This window comes from Pholcus phalangioides, unplaced genomic scaffold (genome assembly GCF_987345545.1).
Source record: "Pholcus phalangioides strain wild (caught in Gottingen) unplaced genomic scaffold, Ppha-v1.0 ptg000011l_1, whole genome shotgun sequence".
Classification (NCBI taxonomy): domain Eukaryota; kingdom Metazoa; phylum Arthropoda; class Arachnida; order Araneae; family Pholcidae; genus Pholcus; species Pholcus phalangioides.
Window position 1 is genome coordinate 18,384,265 of NW_028301604.1, and position 20,975 is coordinate 18,405,239.

At 33.7% G+C, this 20,975-nt stretch overlaps 1 protein-coding gene across 2 annotated transcripts; it reads right to left on the bottom strand.

The window, feature by feature from the left end:
• Nucleotides 1-2,464: 2,464 nt before the first annotated feature.
• Nucleotides 2,465-18,087, bottom strand: LOC149080171 (uncharacterized). Of its 2 annotated transcripts, none has more exons than XM_089238601.1 (5): nucleotides 17,986-18,087; nucleotides 15,943-16,005; nucleotides 9,533-9,619; nucleotides 5,728-5,831; nucleotides 2,465-2,741 (listed from the first exon to the last, which is right to left on the bottom strand). In XM_089238601.1, exons 1-5 carry the CDS (start codon nucleotides 18,012-18,014, stop codon nucleotides 2,626-2,628), a joined length of 399 nt encoding a protein of 132 aa, XP_089094727.1. In that variant the 5' UTR covers nucleotides 18,015-18,087; the 3' UTR covers nucleotides 2,465-2,625. The 2 variants fall into 2 exon arrangements, with proteins under 2 accessions (XP_089094727.1, XP_089094728.1); XM_089238602.1 differs by having other exon boundaries at nucleotides 17,869-18,077.
• Nucleotides 18,088-20,975: the final 2,888 nt, after the last annotated feature.

Below are 20,975 nucleotides of genomic sequence, written 5' to 3' on the forward strand. Positions count from 1 at the left end.
ATACAACTTCCGGGTGATTTCTTTCATCGTTCCAGTACCACGGTGCCATATCCTGAATTTCTGCGTATGATCCGTGAGCAGATGGATTCGTTGCGTCCAGTTCCGGCATCACGTCATGGACAACAGGATGTGTTTGTTCATAACAGCTTGGTTTCTTACCCATGTTTTTGTGGCAAGATTGCGTGCTTAAACCGCTGCAGCAGCCTTATCCAGGACCGTTTGAAGTGTTTCAACGAACGGATAAGGTTTACACGTTGAACATTAAGAGTTAAAAATGTAGCTGTTACTTGTCGATCGTTTCGCAAAACATCATTTATCATAGACATAGACTGTCAAGAAACTCAACTCAAATCAGAACCACTGGCCAATAGTTATGTTACAAGATCTGGTCGAGATGTAAGATTTTTATTTTTTTCTTATGGCGAGCAATTCTATACTATTGAATTTTTTGTATTAATTAATTTGTTATAACTAGTTTTTTTGCATTTGTTTCAACGAATTTTTAGTAACCATGCCAAGAATGTAACTTCGTTTCAGACTGGTAGGGGAGTGATGTGGCGCTGTTAATTTTAGAACCGATATTATATTATTACAGAAGTTTATTTTTGGTGGCAACAGCATTATTTTCAATTTGTATAAATACTCGTGCCGTGATCTCACGACTGTTTTTTTTTTTTGTCATACCTGCGATATCTGTTATCTAGTCGGTCATTCTGCTGGCAGCGCTATGCCACGTCAGCTATGTAAATTTTTGTTTCCAATTGAATAATTAGTTATATGATTTTAACCAAGTAATAAATGTTAAGTTTCAAATGAATTTTTAATAGACCTTCAATTTTTTAAGCAGATCAGTTCATATTTTATCAACCACGTCTATAAGTACCAGTTATGCAGAAAATATAAAAATACCTTCTGATTAAAAATAAATATATAAATGTATTTGGGAAAAATATACCGGTCGTAGTTTCCCAAAAGGCTAAATTCATTAGCAAAAATTTGATCTTAGCGCCCAGTCTTGAGTTTTAAATATTAGAAACACCGAATCCAGCATACATAATGACGGGAGCACAAATGCATGTAGAATATTATAGATTTAAAATTCAAGTCAATCATTTATAGCTTATTTCAGGAGTAGCTTGTTTTTTTAGTCTCACAGATGCTTTTGTGGTTTTTGTCTTTTTTAAACAGTTCGTGATACATCTAGGAGAAATTTAAAAAAAACCTTTCACGAAATGTACTACGGATAGCGTCCGCAGAAAACAGTATAGTTAAACATCACGGCTATCCAGCTGATATTTCATGAACAAATATTGATACCTGGAAGGTCTTTTATTTTCAGTATTAGGAAGTGCGAATCTATGTATTGACATAAGTACTAGATCAAGAAATATTGTGTTGACCTGCCAAAGCTCAAAGGTCTCTCTCATGAGCAGAAGAGGAATGGCAGGAACGACAACGTGAAAGGAACATGGAAACATAAATATAGCTACTGAAGAATGATGGTTTGATGTCATTCCAGCTTCCAATGCGAGCAGTTGCACGTAGAAGTGAAAAAAAAAATGACGTAAGCAGAGCAATAACTCTTTTCTCTGTTATTTTCTTGCAAAAAGAAATGTGCAAAATGAGAAATGGAATTTGATTCTCATTAAGAAAAAAAAAAACAGCTGCCCTCATTAGACGGCACCTCGAGAATGGGGTTGATTCCTGCTGTAGACAAGAAAAGCACTAAACTTAGTACTCCGGACGTTGTCATTCCTGATGAGAGACAGTGCTATTAAATCACAAATTATTTGTTATGTGCGTAGGGGGAAATTACATTGTCACTGAAACTTATCTGCACTGACAAAAATTTCTGATAAAGACGTTTCGTGAATAAAATGCTCAAAATATACTTTATAATGGCTAAATAATTAATCAAAGTGATAATCACGTAATGGTAATGCAAACAAACCGACCGATGCCCCCTCTCTGTCTACTTGGGCCACGGTGGAGGGGATAGTGCCGATGTAGAAAATAATTGCAAAAAAAAGTCAGAATCCATCTTAGCCTGCACAAACACCAGTTTTATTTTCGTTCTAAAAACACAAACGTTGTTAACGGGGTTAAAGAAAAGTGATATCAAGTCGTTATGAAAGAAATGACCTTGGTCATCAAAGTTCTTTTACAAGGACTAAAAATGTCTTTTAAAAAGCTTGAATTTAATTTTGTAAACAAGTTTATGACACGAATCTGCTGAAGATACGAACTGCTTAACAGTGATAAAACTACGATTTTGCAGAGTATTTACACTAAATCCTTATCAGCTTGTTAGGATTAATATTATAAGGAAATATTTATCTAGGAGAATTTTTGTTTATCACGTATTTCCCGCTCTAATTTTTTCAATCATTCGTGTGCAAGATTTTGGTAATTCATTGCAGGATTTAGTATAGAGTATATAAAGTATGTTTTTTTTCTCATGAGATAATTAACAACACATTTTTTAATAAATAATTCGTACATTGAAACATTAACGATCATAAAATGAGTTATAGAATTTCGTAGTCAAAATGCTTGTTGAATTCAAGCTTGTCTTCTTGAGCGTGCGTGTTCACTAGAGAAGAACATTTTCGAAAACGATTCACGTCAGGGCGAAAAGTGATCAGTATATGAAAGTGAGGACTTAGAATTGAAAACTGGACGAATTTTCGGTTCACACATTGATAGATCTGGTATAGCGTCGCACAAAACTCTGTAAACATCTGAAAAAATATAGCAAAACGTCATTTCTTTGATAACAAAATTGAAGAGATATAAACATATTTATTTGAATCAAAAAAAAAAAATAAGGAAAGAGAGCAATGTAATTAAACAAACGTCTTTAAATATTGATGAATATCAACAATTTTATTTAATTTTCTATATTTATATTATTAACAAATGCACAAATTTATGGCCACAACGAGGTGGCTGATGCATATATGTGGGCAAATCGACAACTACGGGTATGAATTATAATTACAGCAAATAAAATAGAAAGGAGAACGCGGGAACAAAATAAATTTGAGAAACTTAAACTAGAAAAAAAAAAAACTAAACAAAATGCAAAATTTGAGAATCCATGAAGTATAGAAATATAGCTTTTTTTTTGTGTTGGCAAACTTTGTTAAAGAGAATTGTATTTCTGACAAACCATCTGATCCCTATAAATCTCTATTATTTTTTCGCGTGCATATTTTCTGTACGAATCCATTATTTAGAAAACTTCACGTACCAATAACGACGGTTTTGTATGCAAATTTTGTCATAATCCCAATGGCATATGCGGTTATTATAGATGTTGTTGTTATTGAAATATGAACCACTTGAATAAATAAAAATTCTAGCTTCACCTATATTTTCAATAAACCTTTTTACATATCTCTATATATGTAATACACGTAGATTTAGGTGACGATATTGTCTTGTATGTTTTTACTGAAAGAAAGAGCAAAACGTAGTGAAAGTCTTGCTAGAGTATAGTGTGAGTCTAAGTCACGCAAAGTAGCGAAGCAAGTCCCTTAGTCGAACAAGAATCGATTTTTAGCTCATTGACGGAAACTTGTTTTCTCCACACGCAAATCGTAATGAAAACGACAGACACAGAAATTTCATTTCGAGCAAACTATCTAATACACACGTATTTATTGTTTGGTAAACTGTATTTTGTGATAATGAGAGATCTCTTATGTTCAACAAAAATTTAATCGCAGATATGCGATATTATATGAACTCAGTTTTTAAGAAAGATTTTGAGCATCGTGTCATTCGATAGTACTATAAAATGACCATTATTCAAGAATGTTGAAAATTTATAAGATCCTGGAAAAGGATGTAAAACCATTTGAAAACTTGGATGAGTCGAAATATTCTATCAACGACTTTTTCTTAAGTGGCATCTCTCATTTCCAGGTGAAATATTTTTATTTTATTTTTCCTACTTTAGGTCTCTCTCTCTCTTAAGTCTCTTCCTTGAATTTTAGTTTCTTTTGTTCTAAAAAAATTGGGATAGGCTGTGTCATAGACACGGCTGCAAGTCTTGAATCGCTTGGTAGGTTGATATAATAAATTGGTATCATCGGATTTGTCCTTTGAATATCTAACAGAGGACACCATTGACTTCTATTTACGTTGCGAACCTCTCAAGATAAATTTCGTAAAACAACTCCGTTACGAACGTGGGCTGCGAACCTAGTTTCCAGACGGGTAGAGGTATGAAAACTAAAGTAGCATCATTGGTTTTGTCTTAACCAGATCTACCCGCAGACATCAAACACACAGATGTATTCTGAATACTTCCTGAGATGTGAGCGTTTTAAACATTTCATCAAGCAACTTTTTGTGAATGCATCCAGTATCGCCAGATAATTTAAAAGACGTATTCACGTCAAAAAGTAAGATATAAAATTCTGAAAAGAATTTACGCACCACGTCTGCAAATCTGCTACCATCAATATCTTTTTTTTAAATATACGTGTTGTCGATGTTATTTATTCTTTATCCGACACATTCAAATATAATTTATTTTGTTACTACGAGAAAAAAAAAATACGGTAAAAGTTCTATTTATTCCTCTGCTACGAAAGGCTTATATGTGTAACGATGCTCAAGGGACCAAGGAAAAGTATCATTACACAGGATTTATCGTTATAGAGAGAATATATTAACGCAATGAGAAGTGTACAGGGACCGGGAAATAATATCGTTATATAGGGGATTATCGTTATACAGGATTTTCACTGTAATAATGAACAAAAAATAATTATACATTCAGCGTTCAGCTGGCTAAATTATAAATTTCAAAAAGTAAGAGTAATATATGTGCAGGGTCCTTATACACCATTTAGCTTTTGATCTTAGAAGTCCTTAAATATGCAGGGTGATTATAAAAAAACTATCCCGACATATGGGCCCCTAACTATCATACCATTCACAGAAACTGAATGAAATTTTGGCATAAGGTATTTTGATGTATGCGCTCAAGAAATGATATGGAAAACAACAGTGTCACTCTAACAGTTACGGTTACAGTGAGAAAATTTCGAAAATATCAAATGGCAACACCAAGTTTTTTGTATTGGAATGTGATCTCCATTGTGAAAAACCCTAAATAGCGTTCGAACGGCAACTGTAGTAAGAAAATCACCGGTGGTAGATAGACTAAAAGTGAGGACAACCAATAAGGACAGAGAAGCAGCATAAAATAAAGCATTTTATTGTGTTTCACAAATTTTGCACATGACCTTGTGGAGGACTAATCAGGCTGGGATCTCAGCCGAAGAAACGGTGTGACGAATGAAACGAACATTAATGCTCTGGTGCACGGCAAAGTCCTTTTTACTTTTTCCTTGCCTAGCTCCGGGGATTTTCGTGCTACAGGTGCCATTCTAACGCTATTTAGTGTTTTTCAGTATGGAGATCGCATTCCAATACAAAAAACTTGGTGTTGCCATTTGATATTTTCGAAATTTTCTCACTGTAACCGTAACTGCTAGAGTGACACTGTTGTTTTCCATATCATTCTTGAGCGCATACATCAAAATACCTTATGCCAAAATTCCATTCAGTTTCTGTGAATGGTATGATAGTTAGGGGCCCATATGTCGGGATAGTTTTTTTATAATCACCCCGTATATAAAACTTGGGGGAAGAAGGAGAGACTGATAAAAAAGGCGTTTGCGAGATAGAAATGCATAGTTAATTTTTCACCTTTATTCATTGCTCCGTTCGGACGCACCCTGGGGTCATATCGCTCACTGGATAAAAGGGAATCCAAAATTTTCTTTTCTATATATTGTCTCGAGTCATATTGCCTGGACAGTATAACAGAAAATTAATACATTATTATAGAATACGGTTTTTTATAAACTGTTTATATTAAAAATATGAGCTTTCACCAATCATCAGAAAAATTGATTGCTACGCATTTACTTGATGATATAAGTTTACCCTTTTTTTTATATTATCAAGTGCGTTTTTATCGATAAGAGTTCAGCCAGTACGTAAATAAACATCATAAGTATTCATAATATTTAAGAAATGAAGCGCAATACCTTCAAAAATCAAGCACTCTTAAACTGCCAAGTTAATATCAGGATTTTCAGATAAGTTTTGCATGTTTTGACGTTGAGCTCCAGTGACAACAAGAATTAATGTGAAATTACAGTGATGTGCAAGTAGATGAATATACATAAGCTTAATATTAGTTATTCATGCTCAATACTCGGGATATTCTTGAAATTACTAGTATCATAAGTTGGCCTATGTGTAAATTTCTGAAGCATTCAGTCACAAAAAGGAAGTAACAGCATCTCAAAAATTGAAACATCATTGCAGTTTTTATGATGAACTATTTATGGGCGAGTTTCTTTTTCTTAAATAAAAACTGGATAAATGCAACAAGAACACAACCACTTCCGAATCATTTTGTCTAAGGTCAAGTTGGAAGGGTTCTAATATAAATATTGTTATCTGGCGAATGAGCACCAGGGTGTTTGTTAAGTGGGATTTAAGTATCGTGTGTATTGATTTCAGACATTTCTCTTACAAGGGAAAGCGCTCTTCCTACGGCTGTTGGCCATTTTTCATTGTCTGTCTGTGAAGTGATGAGAAATAAATGGCTGCACATTCATATTCATGTTCTTCAACTAATCTTTGTTGAAATTAACATTCATCCAATTAATTCGTGAATGATCAATTATTTTCGAGCTGATAATTTTTTCATAGTTGATGACACGTATTTTAAAACCGGAAAAATCTTTTTAAAAAATCTATTTGAATTCTACTGCTTATACAGGTGCTTATTGAAGAAGTACAATGCCTCAAAAATTGCACATAAAATAAATGCATCGCATTAATATTACTTTCACAATATATAACCATATAACCACCTTTTTTGTGATTCAAACTATAGTAAGAAAAAAAACCAAATTGCAAACATCAAGGAAAAGAAAAGAACTTCAAACATATATTTAACAAATTAGCAAAATCACAGCCACACATGCACTGTAATAAACAAAGAGTTGTTGTGATTAATTGGGACATCTAACAGAAAATTGAAAATGTAAAATAGAAAGAATATGACCTCACCTTATGTGTGTAGATAATTCTGAATTTCTGAATCAATCTTTAAACTGACTGCAGTAATCAACGTTTAAAGAACACTTTTCACATGCGTAAAGCAATGCATTTGTGGGTGTAACTTCAAACGAGGTATGTGATTTTTCATGCTATTTTATACTTCGATGGCTGTAGATTATTGGCCCACCATGGCGGTGATCAGCCGTTGGTTGGCATTTTAGTCTTTGTGAGATTTCACAAATAATGCTAAACATAAACCAATGCCAGACTCTTTTTTTCTCTTTTTGTAATAACTGAGTTCAACTATATGTGAACTTACTTGTGTTTTTAATCAAATTAATATTATATTTGTTTGAGAATCATATTCATCAGAAATTAATCATTCGGAGCCATGTACGACGAACACTAAAAACGAAGTAGATGCATTGCCACGTGCTGTAAATACAAGATACGGTATTGATCTGGTTTTCGTCCTGTCAAAACCACAGATTACGTGTTCCGTCTTTTCCTGATAAATGGCGAACACAATGCTGCTCTCCTTGACAGGTGCTATCCAACGGATCTGTGGAGCGCTAACCCAACGCTAAGATTATGTTCACTGACGGGTGAAAGCTCCCAACAGTGACGAAAGGAAGACTAGTCTTGCTGCAATTAATGCCTAACAATCCAGGAAGCAATCGACGATTTCTCTGATGTTGGAGAAAATAGGATTCTAAGTAAACAATCCTTAACTATGATGTAATTTGGTTACACACGTGTCTCATAGGATGCAGAAGATTGGTGGCTATAGCTTTCGCACTCTTCATCTATTAACAATAGAGCAGAAAAGTTTTTCCTTAAGTTTTATGTTTTGTTACGGATGTCTTCTTAATTCTCACGATAAAGAAGGTCTGGAACGTAGCCAAAGATTTCGTTTACTGATTTACGGCCATTGTCGTCGTACCAAAAAAATTATGGCTGATTTCTCTTGGCAATTGGAATGTATGACCACGCGGAAGGAGAGAAATAAAATTATTTATTTTCTTTTTTTTTCTTACGGCCATCTTACAATCTGCTGCTACACCAGCATAAAACAAGCAGAATATTAGATGTAACCTTTTAGCAAGACGCTTTCTGATTAAAATATATTATATGTACGTACCAAACCATAAAAAATAATTTTAATACCTTTTCATTGCAAAATGGCCACGCTACACATAACAGTTACTTAAATCAAATGGGATTTCAATAAATAATTTTCAATCGACGTAAGTACAAATTTATTTGTCTTTTGAAATTAATTTGAATGAACGAATAGACATAAATGTAAAGGAAAAATTAAGGCCATAAAATTTGATATTCGTCAATTCAAATTTTTGGGCAAATTTAATCCAATTCAATTAATACTTTTATCAGGTATTACGCCAGTTCAAGTTGTGACATATTTCTTTGAGGGTTATTCATCGTAAAAAAAAATTGGTTATGAACGCTCTCACATGCTTCGTGCATTGCATATATAATGCAATTTTAACGAAAAGAAACGATTAAAAAAAATAAAATATGATGACAAGGCGTATTCTTAGTCGTATTCATATATGCAATTCCCAGAAGCGATAAATAGAGGGAAAAAAAGAGAGCGAATGTTCTTGATTTCTCGTGAGAATGCAAAAGAAAAGCAGCAGTATTTTTTTCCCGAATGGGAAAGTACGAATTTATAAGCTTATCAGCATGCCTTTTTTTGCGTAGCTGTCGGCACAAGACAAAAGAAAATCAAATTTAAAAGCAGCTAAGCCCCTGGCAACATTGAAATTTGATTTGTTCAATTGAATTATGTCAGGGTTTTTCTCCACTGAGTGGGAAAAAGCCTTATGCAGCCGCTAAAAAGAATTGTAAATGGGTAAATAATTTCGAGAAATATTGAAATATTCTATAGGATAGCTTATTACATACTGTTCTACCAAGTTGGGGTAAATGGATTTCTGCGTACTATCAAAACTAGATTAAAAAAAAACTAGCACACGTAAAATGATCATTTTCTTACATTGGTCATCAGCATTTATATAATTTTTATCAGATATAATCCCGGATTTTATAATTTTGTACATGGATGTAGTCATAGAATATGATGGTATGTATCGTGTTGGTCATTCAAAACGTAATAAACGCAATTCTTCGCACAAAAATAAAATGTAATCGATACGATGAAGATATCGCGTAGTAATTTGGTATATCGCTTTCGTAATAAATTATTTTTACACTGAAATTCAAAGTTTGTGACTGTTGATATGCAAATTCAAAAATAATAGTTCTATGAATACTTATTTCTTATAGAACATTCGAGAATGAAAAACCTCTGAAAGAGAAGTGATATAAATATTATGAGCTTAACACCACATTTAAATTACTCCAGAGAAGCATCGGTAATTATAAGTTGCGTATGGAAAAAATTCATCACCTTGTTTTTTCAGCGAATCTGTAATTTGTGCTTATTTCATCAGAGAAACCGAAAGAACTAGTTTCCACTGGTTTTCGTATCACCGTACTATTTAGAAAGAGGAAAAATGAGCGAAATAACAGTATTATATGATTACACTGGCACTAGAAAAAAATATAATAGTAAATGAAGCTCGAATTATACAGGGTGATTACTTAATTCCCCTTGCCGCATTTTACTGGTGAGTCATTGATCCTAGAGAGAGAACAATACTTCCAATTGGAAAAGTTATCCAAATAACGTGCAGAACTCAGATACATAATTCATGTTTAAAGGAGTTGTATAGTTATGAAAATAACAAAAAACAATTTTCTATACGGACACCCTGTCCTCAAAAAACCAATTAGAAAGTTGTGGCCCTGTTTCTCCTGAATGTTAAAAAAACTACCACGTTCCTAAGGGCAATATTCTCAGAGATATTAGAATTCAAAAATCGGAGGAATGTTGGGAAAGAACAGCATACATAAGGGAAAGAAGTGCTGGCCGTTAGTTTTGCTGTTCTTTCCCAACACTCCTCCGATTTCTGAAATCAAATATCTCAGTGGATATTGCACATAGGAACGTGAAAATACAGTGAAACTCCTCAAAGACAGCCACTCGGTGTTTTGCAAAAAAAGGTCCCAGTTTGCGGAGGTGACCGCCGAATAGAGGTTGTGTGACAGGAAAAACACATTTCAGAGAGGAGGCGTATCAAAATAACGGTTTTCAATGTCACAGATGCATATACAGTGCAGTGAAAAATACTCGATATAACGATAAATCCCTCTGCAACAGTATCTTTTTCAAATCTTATTTGGAATAACCTATAATCTGTAACGTTAAACTTCTCTCGATACAACGATATCCTTTACTGTGATAGACCCCGGTATTTCAATATTTTTAGGAGGATATGGAAACCACCACAACATTTATTTTTTTTTTCTCTGGAAATATCCTTTGGTACATTTTTTAACTCATCTCACATGTTTCAGTTGCTCCGAGGACGTCTTGTAATATCGGTATTAGGCATCACCTAATCACCGAAAGTGTTCTGTATCGCTACTTTTTGTGTGATACACCAAAGTGTATTATGATAAACCCCTTTACAGGGACAATACAAACATATGAGTTTCTTTTATCAGCTAATCAATTAAAATGTTTTGCAGCGAATAAATACTCGAAAGCGCATTTTTTGGTGAAAGTTGCCAACGGCAGCATAAATTTCATGGCACGTGATGATAATGTTGTCTCTCGATATAACGATGATTCCTCTACAAAGATACTTTTTTCTAGGTAAGGCATCGTTACGTATATCGAAGTTTCACTGTACGATCAATTTCTTAATCGGTGTTATTCGGGATCTGTTCTTTCTTTATAACAAGTAGCCTACTTGTGTGTGTGTACATGTTCTTTCCTCACATTTCTTTTATTCCCAATGTCACTGTTGTTCTATTGAATCTCTGCGTCCTAAAATTGAAGAAAATTTCCACATAGCCAAATCTTCCACATCCTTCACCTATTCAGTGAAGCTCATATAGATTATTTGTCTGGTATACCCTGTCAAACCGGGAGCAAATTTTTAATCTTGCTTATTGGTCCTGCATCCTTGCATCAGGTAGCGGCAACCCATATCGTATCAGCCTTTGTCATCCTACATACAAATGTTTCCAAACTGATAGTGTCACACATGGCCTAAAGATTCGATTGATCCGGAAAGGTATTTATGCTGACGTGTAAAGAATATAAGGTTATGTATGGCCTGGCAGTATTATGATAACTACCAGGCTTGAATGCATTAGGAAGAAAAAACGCAAAAAAAAATTGTTTTTTTAAACTCTCATCTATAAGGAAGTGGCCGCTGACCGCACACAGAGGTGGCCGCGGAATAGGGGAGATTTGTGTATTATGTCTATGGAGCCTGTTTTCCGTTCTGAGAAAAACTGGCAGTAAAAGGGAAGTTGGCCGGAGAACAGAAGTGGCCGCCTATGGAAGTTTCACTGTATTTTTGTTGACCTCAGGAAAGACAAGACAACAACTTTCCAATTTGGTTTTTGAGGACAGAGTGTCCATATGAAAAGTTAATATTATTATTTTCATAATTATATATATATACAACCCCTTGCAACATGAATGGCGTATCTGATCTGATTTCTTCACGTTATTTGGATAATTTTTCTAATTGGAAGTATGTTTCTAGGATCAACGATTCGCCAGTAAAATGCGGCAAGGGTAATTAAGTATTCACCCTGTATATACTGATCAATACAATATTTTAGAAGTTAATAATAATATTGATATGAAGATTAGAATACATGAAATAATTTTCGTAATTACTCTGAAAAATTCTTGTAACACTTATATATTCCGATCCACGAATTTTTACACTCGTGTGATGGCATTTCGTTATCGTGAATCATTATTAGTGAAGTAAAACATTAACGTCTGTATCATTTTATATACAATCAGTACTTCAAAAACCCAGAGAATTTTATCAGCGTTGTAAAATAATTTTTTTCGCTTTCACTTAATCTCGTAATTGGATGTAAATGACATGAGTGGAATTACATTGGAAAGTGAAACTAGCCATCGTTGATAATAGGAAAGCCCCATGTGGTTACTTCGAGAAAATAAATAAATAAAACGGGACAGTGTGCGGAAATCGCTTAGAGTAGGCGGCAAACCTCAGTACACAATGAAAGAAATTATCATCACCCTTTAATTGAGTGTCGTATCGGATGTCTCATTACGAAAATAACTAAAATGCCTAACAAGAGGAAAACAACTCGAAGTTCTCCGTTAATTCATTTCCAGTCTGTCTAACATCTCGGCACGCATGTAATTCTTGATGGCTCTGATTAGTTACGAAAAGATTAAATGTTAGAGAGCGGGCAAATTATTTCCCACTAACTCAAATGAACGAGAGGTAAGGTAAAAAGAACAGAATATTCATCATCTTAACCATACAACCTCAAGGAGATTTTACGTCAGGGAATTAATTGCATAATTAAAACACACTAATATGCAAATTATAGACATCTTGAAATTTCTACTAGAAGACATAATCATAGCTTGATATTATTTTTACTTTTACCAGTAAGCAAACGTTTCGTTTGTGAGTTTTTGTGAAGAATTTCTCTCATGGTGTGTATGTCAAATATCTTACTCATTGCGCATAGTAAAAGAAGCGCGGGGATTATGATATATCATTTTTATTTCTTTTATTACCCAAGTTTAAGAGATTATGGAACCTGAAACCTAAATTTTTATAAAATTTGAATTCCTGTCATTCCATTGACAAATGTATCGTATTTAAAATAAGTATCATGTCTGGGGAAAAAAGGTGTGTAAAAAAAATTATCATGGTTTTAATATGGAATGGGGTGCAGGGTTCAAAATAAAAATAAAACATAAAAAAACTAAAATTGATAGAAAACAAGATTTTATGCACATACAAATATTAAGTCCACAGCAGGCAAATTGCCCAACGAGGTGGCTGAAGAAAATATGGGTGTCAAATATAACTAAAATACATCAGCTCAATATAAAATCATATATCACAAAAGAAAAATACTAATAAGTAATACTATATAATAAATGTACTGCCCATAAAAAAATTATGGTTTCCTTAATCGAAGTATGGATATCTTCTCGATTTATCCCAGTATGACTTCTTTTTAAACGTGTCAATTGCGCTAGAATTCACGACTCCCAGGAGGTAAGCTATTTCATTTATTAACAACCCTATTAAAGAAAATGTGACACGAAAAACTGGAATTGTCCCTCATTAAAAAATACAGATGTCACCTTCTCGAAGCAGTTGATTGATGGTATATTACTAACTCGCGGTCCATCCTATCCATCAAGTTTAAAGTTAAAATTTTAAACACCTTCGATAATACCCCCCCCCCCCACACATCTGCATTCTGCCAATGTAAACATATTCAAGAAATGACAATAAAAATAAGAAAATCCCATAGTCTGTTTTAATAATTTACTGCGATGATGATGGTCCATTTGCAAAAGTCAAAGATGCAATTTTCGTTCTTTGTTCGAGAACACTCTAGGTGACCCACAGAAACCAGGTTACATACATACCAGGATACATATTCCCAGACCTCTTTTTTTCTATCTCTCGAAAACTTTCAGTCTGAAGAAATATTCTGTATTGTATTTATATGATACAGTCGATGGTACAAAACTCAACTCAGATAGTACTTATAGTAATCCATATTGTGCCCATCTTTGAAAACATAGCGTCCTATGTAACCGGAAAGTGTCGTTAGCTAAAAAAATTAGCACAGCATAATAAAATGCGACTTTTTGATGTGCGATGCTCAGATCCAAAATTTTTAGGCACTGTTCCAATAATCAATAAACACTTGTCTGAGTAAACTTCTAGAAATTGAGAAACAAACCTTCTCTTATAAGACATAATGATGGTGATAATCGAGCGACACTGACAGTAAAGCATCGTGCGAGCATTTTGAAGTAGTTTCTCAGTTGGGCCATACACGATGGTAGAGTAAACCTGGTAGTGCATATTACAAGACTATTGCATAATACCTGCACTTTTTATATATATTCAAGAGTTTGAAATCGAGAATGTATATTATCTTAGGATATCGGAATAATTACATCTGAACACAGAATTTTAATTCAATGTTTTTAAATCACATCTACAATTCTTCACCAAGTGCACCAAAACTAAAATATTTTTCTACTTCTAAACGCAATGCATAATAGCTTCTTAATCTTATAATTCCTTTTATTTCAACGTAAAGAATTTCTCGTATCAATTCGTGAATTTTCATTACACTAATATTCTAATGGAATAACAAAAATTAACTTGAAAATAAAAATGAAAATATTCATAAAAGATTGACCAATGCTGCTAAGTTAAACCGTTATAAAAATGTAGGAATTGGGGAAAAAATGAAATCTAAATTTTAAAAATTCTAAAGCAAAATTAATTTGCTTAACCCATTAAAGCTACAATTAATCAGCTCTTTCAAATTCTTGCTTCACTATTGGACTTTTAAATAATATTTTTTTGAAACTTGCTTTTGCAGTTTTATGAAATCTCGTGATTAATGAGATTTCTTTATAAAACGCAAATGGTTGAAAGGCAACTTTTTGGAAAGAAAAAAAAAAAACATTTGAAAAGTCTGCCAGGACGAATAACGTCTAATGGATGAAAAAATGACGTAATTTTCTTAAAATGATAAAAGCATTTGGTGATTCAAGTACTAAAACTAGGAAAAATGAATTATACTGTACAGGGCAGAACCCTCATCAATTGAATTTACCTATTTTGGTGAAATGTTGCGCTATTTTTTCCTGATCTGACATTCTTTTAGCTTTTTTTTGTTACGTTCTTTTTATATTTCTTCTTTATTCTCACTTTTCGTTTGTATCCCTTTTTTAAAAATTTGAAATAATGCTTTATTACTAGTGGAAGTTGAAAACTGACATCATGGCAATCACGTAGTCAGCAATCTCAACTCCAGTTTGACAGACCAGCAATTTATATTCTATAAAAGAGAAAAGTACCTGTACCGTATCTTTAAATCATGAAGAACATAATGATGTGCAAGGATATGACTTGGAAGATAAATTTAATGAAACTGTAGGTTGAATATCTTCTTCCGAAATCGTTAGCTACAATAGTAACAATTCTTCATGGCTCATCACATCCTAGGAGGTTTTGCATGATAGGTATAATTATTAATACTTATTCATAAGAAGATCGCAATAGTGAGCCAAGACGAACGCTCCAAGCAATTCTTCTCATGGACAATGTAAATTGAAACGAATATAATATAAATACTTCCCTTTAAAAAATATAATACCAACATTTGTTCTTGTGTTAGTTCGGGGCTCTAAACAATAACCCTAAAGCGCACGCAGGAGATCCCATTTTATGCATTGAAGGAAATATAACGCATTAAAACTGGTAATTTCTATACGTGCTAGTTCTCGGTTCGTTTTCGAGCTATATATATTCTCAAAGTTGAAGCATTTGCGAAAATTCACAACGTTCAAAATTACAATCATTAATTCCTGTAGCCGAGAAAACCGATCGCTAAACTCATTTCCGACTGTTTTAACGTTTTCAGAACTTCAAAATCAATCCCAGGTATATCGTTGAGAGAATACAATTTTTATCTTTCTCTACATATTAGCATGATCAGCAAAAATATTTTCTGAATTTATCCTGAAAGTCGCAAGAACTGCCCTAGCTGTTCGTACGCAGGTTGCGTTTAGGTAGCATCAAATGGGTAAGACAGTTATCGCACTCCTGACCCAACCCTAAAGCTATATAGGCAGCATCAAATTGGTAAAATAAACATGTTACCATGCGAACTGCATTCTTAACAGAAATTTATACTTGCCTTGAGCTGCAGAAATAGATGCTGTACATCACCATAAGAATTTTGATCCCCATTTTTTTGAAACTAAAAATAATAAAAGCACAAAAAAATGAAAATGATTAATTTTGAAACTTGAGTCCAAAAGATATCGCGTTTACTATAGTTACCAAAGCATAAAAAAAGTAAACGGGGGGGGGGGGGGAATCAGCTTATGATAAATAAGCTTACAATTTCATGGTACAATGATGATACTAAGATAGGTTATGATAAATAATGATAATATATAAAAATATAAACATATTCCGATATTGGTTCAGATTGATACATCAGTTTGTTCAACAAAATATTTTGCATAATTTGGTAAGACATTAGAAACACACCTATAGAAAGTGTCATTGATGATTTCTTTTCCCACGAAGACACGCATCTTTCCATTCTTTAATCATATATTTTAAACGGCTCGTATATTTTTAAAAAATGTAGATGGCCTGCCAGTACTAATAACTTTCTCGTTCATACAGGTCAAAAAATATTATTTCTCATCATTTGATAATTTTTATCGCACCACGATCATTTTCTGCACACGAGGGCCAATTAGACCAGGACTTACAATTTAATGCAGATTCCGAATGGCAGGCTTGTTATTTTTCTATACTCATCGAGAGGTTGGTGCGCTAACCCCTCGATGGGGGACTTCCTGCGGTAGCAAATTTTTGTGAGGTCATGTCGTTGTTTCTGTTGTACCCCTGTATCAGGAAAGTTTTCTGACCAAGGACGAATCGCTTATCGAACTCTGGACACCTCTAAGCATCCTTTGGCACTTTGGGCGAGTATCTTATTGACCAGGGCTATCGCGCCCAAAATACAATTTATAGCTTCTTCAATCTATCTTCGATTTTTGGATGCTTCTAAACATGTAACAGAACGTGATATAAAGTTACAAACATATCTTTGCCGTATTTTCCAATATAAGTGGTTTGACTTTCTCTCGTACGTATTTTACATTTCGAAAATGTCACTAGTGTATCTTTTATTTCTCATATTTTTAAACTTCTAAGTGTACATAAAAAACATGTTTTCTCATTTTTTACTAAAGTCATGTCATCTAATTTAGCAACAACAGACCATGTTTCTTATCTTCTTTATTTATTAATCAAACAAAATTCTTACCTTCAATGGTATTAATTTTTTTTAACGTTACATGAGTTTCACGCGTCAAACTGTCATATTACGTTACTGAATCCTTTATTAAATTTTTTCATTTGAATTTTGGGTTCTCATTTATATATTTTCGTGTTATTCACAAATTTAAATAATATGCCAATAATTTTTCCGAATTTTTATTACGATATATTGTATTTAAAAAATGCAAACTTCGTAATTTCTTGGCTTATGCTTCATTATTATAAAGTTACTGCGAAAAATATCTCGAATAGAAATGAAATAGAGGAATTTTCTGCTGCTATCTTTTATTTGCACCAATCAAATCTTGTCGATCTTTAATTTTCTACATTTTGCTTCTTTTCTCAACGTTTTTGATTTTTTTTTACTTCGTTTTCAAAAATAATCCATAACTACCGAAACACCAGTGCTTATTTTTCAACTTGAAAAATTACGAGTTGTCTCTGATTATATCTTGCACCATCGAACCAAAATTTGAAAATAATAAAGCTACACTTTCATGATTAGAAAGTATAAGATCAGAAAAAAAGTCAACATATGCGTCATCTCATTCTTTAATCCTTGAACCTGAAAAAAATATTTCAAATCTAAAACAAAGACGAGTTTTCAGCAAATATTCTGAATGAAAAAAATAGCTTTAAATTTTGAAAAATATTTTTTTTAGGATATAACATCTTTCGTTATGTACAGTAGGTATATTCATATCATTGCTTTCAAGTCGAGAATCAATATGTGCAAGTTTAAATTTGAAACTCAAATACTTACATTTATGTTGCATGCATGTACTGATTATTGAGATTTATGTGGTGCGTAAGATCACCGTTAGGCTCAGGAGAGCTGTCAAGTAGTTTTCATACATACACGATGAAAAAAAAATCATACCCGTTAAGTGATGCACTGAATACTAGCATAGCTTGAACTGCAGCAAAAAAGAGAGAAGCAACATCCTCATCATCTCAAATGATTTCATCCATCTAAATCAGCCCAATAATATTCTAGGCAGTTGGTGACTGCTTTAACGCTTCATGCCACATACATCAGGATGTTGCTACTTGTGATTGATTGTCTTGGAAAATAAATTAAAACAAAACTATTGTATATATATTCAAACAAGCAAAGAAAAAAAGCTTGTGGATATTCGGGAAAAATGTGTCGCATTGAAATTGACGGCGGAGTCCTAAAATATATAAATCACGATTCCTTTTTTTTTTGAATGAAGTAAAAAAACTTGTTTGCTTCAACTAATAATATATTTGCACCGTTCAGATTAATACGATTTTGTATAGCTGGGATCAGAGTTGGTATATTCAATTCTAATAGTAGGTTCTATAGTTGGTTGAAATTTTTTTATAGGATAGATGATAATAGATAACATACATGGTGGTTCCGAGCTCATGGGGAAAACTTTATAAAGTGATAGAACAAAAACAAGCAATATTCATATCGTTGCAAGCAATTAGTGTCGCAACGCAAGCGTTGAACTGCTAGACGGCGGTGTCATTAAATGAATGAAGCGCTAGTTTTGCCACTTCTTAGGAGTAGAATTTCTGCGCTGATTGGTTAAAAACTTGAAATTCAGGTTTTTTTTACCAATCAGTGTTTTCACGCTGCACGCACTGTAGAAACCGGCTTCCAGGAAAACCTGGCTTTATCGTCCTTTCTATCGCAAATTTTGGAAGTGATGATAGACCAGAACAAGGTGTACATGCTTTTTATCAATGGTGATGCGTTCTCTGGAAGTTCAAAGACTGCGCCGGGAGTTTCTTCCGACAGAACGCATGGAAAATTGAAAAACTTTGCGTGATTGAACTCAGTAGCCTGTGCGAAATGGGCTTGCTGCGGCGTCCTCACACTCTTAGAATGCCCTGCATCCTGCATGCCACTGACAGGAGAGCCAATTTTACGTAGACGCCGCTGCAATTGCTCAAAAAGTTTTAGATCTGTCATGTGTCTTGTCGGAAAACACTCCTGGAGCTATCTTTGATCTTCCAAAGTCCTCATCACCATACATGAAATATATGCCCATCCCTGTATTGATCACGAAACCAGCTATGCCTTATGCAATCGACGATAGAACTGACGATATGTGGCAAACCAGCGCTTGATGCTTTTAATGACAGTGCCGTGAGCGTTTCACCACCTGCGTTGGGAACTGATATTTCATTGATAATTGTGTTGTATAACGAAAACTGCTTGTTTGAATGTGTCGTGTCACTCCTCAATGTTTTTCCCATGAGTTCTGAATCACCTCGTATAACTAAATTTTTACGTACGAAACCTGCGTTCAATAACCTTGCGTCAAAAGAAAATCCGCCATGTTAGATCTAGAACTTTTTTTTCGGAATTTTTAGTTTTTTATTTTTTCAAATTAAAAATATGTCTAACATATCATCTGTATATTATTCAGTAGTAATTTTTATATGTATATATGTTACTGCTAAAGCCCGAAGTGCGAATTGGTCGAGGGTTTTCACTAAAATACGATTTTCAGAAATGATTCGAGCTGTGGCCGGCCAATTTCAGAAGTGGCCAGAGATCCCTTGCCAAAGTTCTCGATCTGCTATTCTACCAGTGAAATTAATAATTATAGAAAAAACAAAAGAATAAAAATATTAAAGCCAAAAAAAAATTGTTGTCCAGACAAATACTATAAACAAGGATTGCAGTCAAAATATAAAATTCAAATAACAACTGTGTTAGATGCAGAAGGTGAAAGTACACATCATGTGATTAGTCTTAGTTCTGTTTTTTTCGCGATCAATTTTTGAAGTTAACGGTTATTGGTGATATGTACTTTCACCTTCTGCATATGCTGTTATTTTAATTTTATATTTTGACTGCAATCCTTGCTTATAGTATTTATCTCGACAACAATTTTTTTCTCTTTAATATTTTTATTCCTTTGTTTTTTCTATAATTATATTAATTTCACTGGTACAATAGCAGATCGAGCATTCATTTAGGCTTTCGGGCTCAAATGCTCTCAGCAACGTTTTTTTTAAGCTAATCTCAGGGTTCCCCCTTCCCCCCCCCCCCCAGTCATTGACTAAGATTAATTTCATTTTTCAATTTTTCAATTTTTCATATACTGCTTCCAATTTTCATATAATGCTTCCGAATTCCATTTCTTCTCATCATCAATTTTATTTGTAGTAGGATAAAATACATATATGCAAAAAAATATTTTTTTACATATATATATATATATATACATTGTGATTATAAAAAAACTATCCCGACATATGGGCCCCTAACTATCATACCATTCACAGCAACTGAATGCAATTTTGGCATAAGGTATTTTGATGTATGCGCTCAAGAATGATATGGAAAACAACAGTGTCACTCTAACAGTTACGGTTACAGTGAGAAAATTTCGGAAATATCAAATGGCAACACCAAGTTTTTTGTATTGGAATGCGATCTCCATTGTGAAAAACCCTAAATAGCGTTCGAACGGCAACTGTAGCATGAAAATCGGCGGTAGATAGGCTAAAAGTGAGGACAACCAATAAGGACAGAGAAGCAGCATAAAATAAAGCATTTTATTGTGTTTCACAAATTTTCCACATGACCTTGTGGAGGACTAATCAGGCTGGGATCTCAGCCGAAGAAACGGTGTGACGAATGAAACGAACATTAATGCTCTGGTGCACGGCAAAGTCCTTTTTACTTTTTCCTTGCCTAGCTCCGGGGATTTTCGTGCTACAGGTGCCATTCCAACGCTATTTAGTGTTTTTCAGTATGGAGATCGCATTCCAATACAAAAAACTTGGTGTTGCCGTTTGATATTTTCGAAATTTTCTCACTGTAACCGTAACTGTTGGAGTGACACTGTTGTTTTCCATATCATTCTTGAGCGCATACCTCAA

Coding starts and splice junctions, on each gene's coding strand:
- LOC149080171 (XM_089238601.1), bottom strand. CDS start 18,014: ATGCTAGTATTCAGTGCATCACTTAACGG. Junction 9,620..15,942: donor ATCTATTTCTGCAGCTCAAG/GCAAGTATAAAT, acceptor CTTTCTAAATAG/TACGGTGATACGAAAACCAG. Junction 2,742..5,727: donor GAACGGAGCAATGAATAAAG/GTGAAAAATTAA, acceptor ATATTTTTTCAG/ATGTTTACAGAGTTTTGTGC.